The sequence below is a fragment of the Nicotiana attenuata genome, unplaced genomic scaffold (assembly GCF_001879085.1).
Source record: "Nicotiana attenuata strain UT unplaced genomic scaffold, NIATTr2, whole genome shotgun sequence".
NCBI lineage: Eukaryota > Viridiplantae > Streptophyta > Magnoliopsida > Solanales > Solanaceae > Nicotiana > Nicotiana attenuata.
In genome coordinates, this window is record NW_017681678.1 from 8633 (window position 1) to 10988 (window position 2356).

The 2356-nt window shown below is 36.1% G+C and overlaps 1 protein-coding gene across 1 annotated transcript; it reads left to right on the top strand.

Moving 5' to 3' along the window:
* The first annotated feature begins 329 nt into the window (after positions 1-329).
* On the top strand, positions 330-2091 carry LOC109221958 (putative hydrolase C777.06c). The gene is made up of 4 exons (XM_019386377.1): positions 330-600; positions 812-939; positions 1052-1164; positions 1760-2091. Exons 1-4 carry the CDS (start codon positions 441-443, stop codon positions 1803-1805), a joined length of 447 nt encoding a protein of 148 aa, XP_019241922.1. The 5' UTR covers positions 330-440; the 3' UTR covers positions 1806-2091.
* The last annotated feature ends 265 nt before the right edge of the window (positions 2092-2356 follow it).

The window sequence follows — 2356 nt, forward strand, 5'->3', positions numbered from 1 at the left end:
TTATGCTGGAACTCCATCATATTATGCTGGAGTTCCAGCATACTTATTCTGGAACTCCAGTATAATATGCTGGAGTTCAAGTATACTTATGCTGGAACTCCAGCATAATATACTGGAGATTTTCCGGGTTTTGAACAGTGTTTTCGCTCAGATTTATCTTTATATAAAAAGTGGCTAAATTTCGATTACTTTTGAAATTGGGCTATTTTTGAACGATCAGTTGTAAATCTGGCTATTTTTAAAATTTACCCCAGAAACGCATCGATGAAGCCCATATTCTACAGGGCCCAACATATTTTGTTCGTTTGGAACGTATTTTTTCTTACAAATCAAACAAACAGTGGAACGGAACCGAAGCCGGTGCGGGGAGTTTAGTTGCCGGCATTACATCGGAATCTCAAAAGCATAAGCAGCGGGTTACTACTTCCTATTAAGTGTAGATGGCGGTCTTTCTAGGAATTGTTTGTCCTCCTCCCTATACACTTCTCTCTATCGCCCGTTCCACCCGCCAATTTTCCTTCACCAATAACAAGTCAATCTTAATATCAAAGCAAGGGGTTTCTCAATTCAAACGCGTCCTCACAGCTTCTCTTCACTCTAGTAAGTATTTTTTTCTATAAATATAGACTATGGTTAATTTCAATAACTCCTTGAGCGTTTGTTTGATTACCGTAGTTATTTTTTTCTGCTGATCTTCCATAAAGAGAAGCAAACCGAGAAAATTTGTTTCACTGAAATTGAGCTTTAATTATAACTGAATTGTAGTAATAAGAATCCTCTCACTTGACAGTAATTTTTTTTCACGTTACAGGTACTGCAAGTTCTCAAACTGGAACTGAGGTATCTACACACAAATCTGAAATAATATTTATAGGAACAGGAACAAGTGAAGGAATTCCACGTGTGAGCTGCCTCACTAATCCCTTGAAGACATGCCCTGTAAGACTGCAAAAACTACTTTTTGCTTATGTAGCATCTTAGAGGGTTAAAAGTATTTGCTGAATTAAAATAAGTGGTTGATTTATATGAACTTCTTAATGTCCTATTACAGGTGTGCGCAAAAGCTAATGAACCGGGTAACAGAAATAGGAGACTGAACACCGGCATCCTTATTCGTCACACCAGGCCCTCTGGAAACTGTAACATCCTTATCGATGTTGGCAAGTATGTCAGAGAGACTTTAAAGTGCAATAGTTAGGAATGGTGATTGAGATCAATTTTGAATCATGATAGCTTGTAAATTCTTTAGTGTTTCAATGGTTTTTCCATTTTGAGATAATTCATAATTTTATTGTTCATGTTAAATTTGGAATTTAATCATGTTAGCACTTGAACTTTACGTCCTATGCTTTTCTAGGATTGTTTATCCTTTCAGAGATTTGTACATTAGTAGAAAGTATAAGAACTTCTAGTACTTCTTATTTTTACTCTACTATTAATTTTATTTTGTATAATCTTGGCATGAGATGAGTTTATATGGAGTAACATGGTTAGTAAGGATGCATATAGCAGGGCCCAACTTGTTTGGGACTGAGGCTTAGTTGTTGTTGTGGTTGATGTTTAATTTGGAGTGGAGGTAGTATTTTGAACTAAGTTGTTCAGTCAACTTGGTCAACCTTGATTCAACTACATGCTTACATAGCATCATCTTGTCTAACCCTAAAGTTATCCGGAAAAACAGATAAAATTGTGGGAAAAACAAAAATCTATTGGTTCTGAGTGTTGTTGTCTAAGAGCAGTTTCTCTTTGTGCAATCCAGGTTCTTCTACCATAGTGCTCTGAGATGGTTTCCTGCATATGGGTAAGTCTCTTGCACTTGGCCTCATCTATTACTTTGTGAATGTATGTGATGACTGATATTATCTGTGTTAAGTGGATAAACTTCATCAGCTACTAGTATGAAACAGCAAAAGAATCTTTTTGCATAAAGGGTTAAGGCTACATGCGTCAACCTCCTAGATTCCAGTCTTGGGTGACTCATTCTTCTGCTTTTTGTTAGGAGTACTTCATTTTGGACCTTGTTGGGAAAGTAGATAGGTAGGATCTTTATAGCAAAAGCTTCACCCTTAGAACCGACACATGTTATAGATAATTGTGATTATCTTGATGCTGCTCTGTGTCAGCTCAAGCTAAATCTTATTCTCCGTAATATAATATTTTTACAACAGGAAGTCCATTAATTTTGAAAGCGAATATGATCTAATCCAATCATAATAAGGGCATATTTGAGACCAAACCCAAACAGAGAGTAAATTTATTCTATCTTCTATTGAGGGACAAATATGAACCAATTCACTAATGATATGGGACCAAATTCAAGATAAAGGCAAATATACTCTATTTCCCGTAGTTGAAG

Excerpts from the sequence above, each read along its gene's own strand:
- LOC109221958 (XM_019386377.1), top strand. The coding sequence starts at position 441 with ATGGCGGTCTTTCTAGGAATTGTTTGTCCTCCTCCCTATACACTTCTC. Across the intron at positions 601-811 it reads CACAGCTTCTCTTCACTCTA|GTACTGCAAGTTCTCAAACT; the intron begins GTAAGTATTTTT and ends TTCACGTTACAG. Across the intron at positions 1,165-1,759 it reads ATCCTTATCGATGTTGGCAA|GTTCTTCTACCATAGTGCTC; the intron begins GTATGTCAGAGA and ends TGTGCAATCCAG.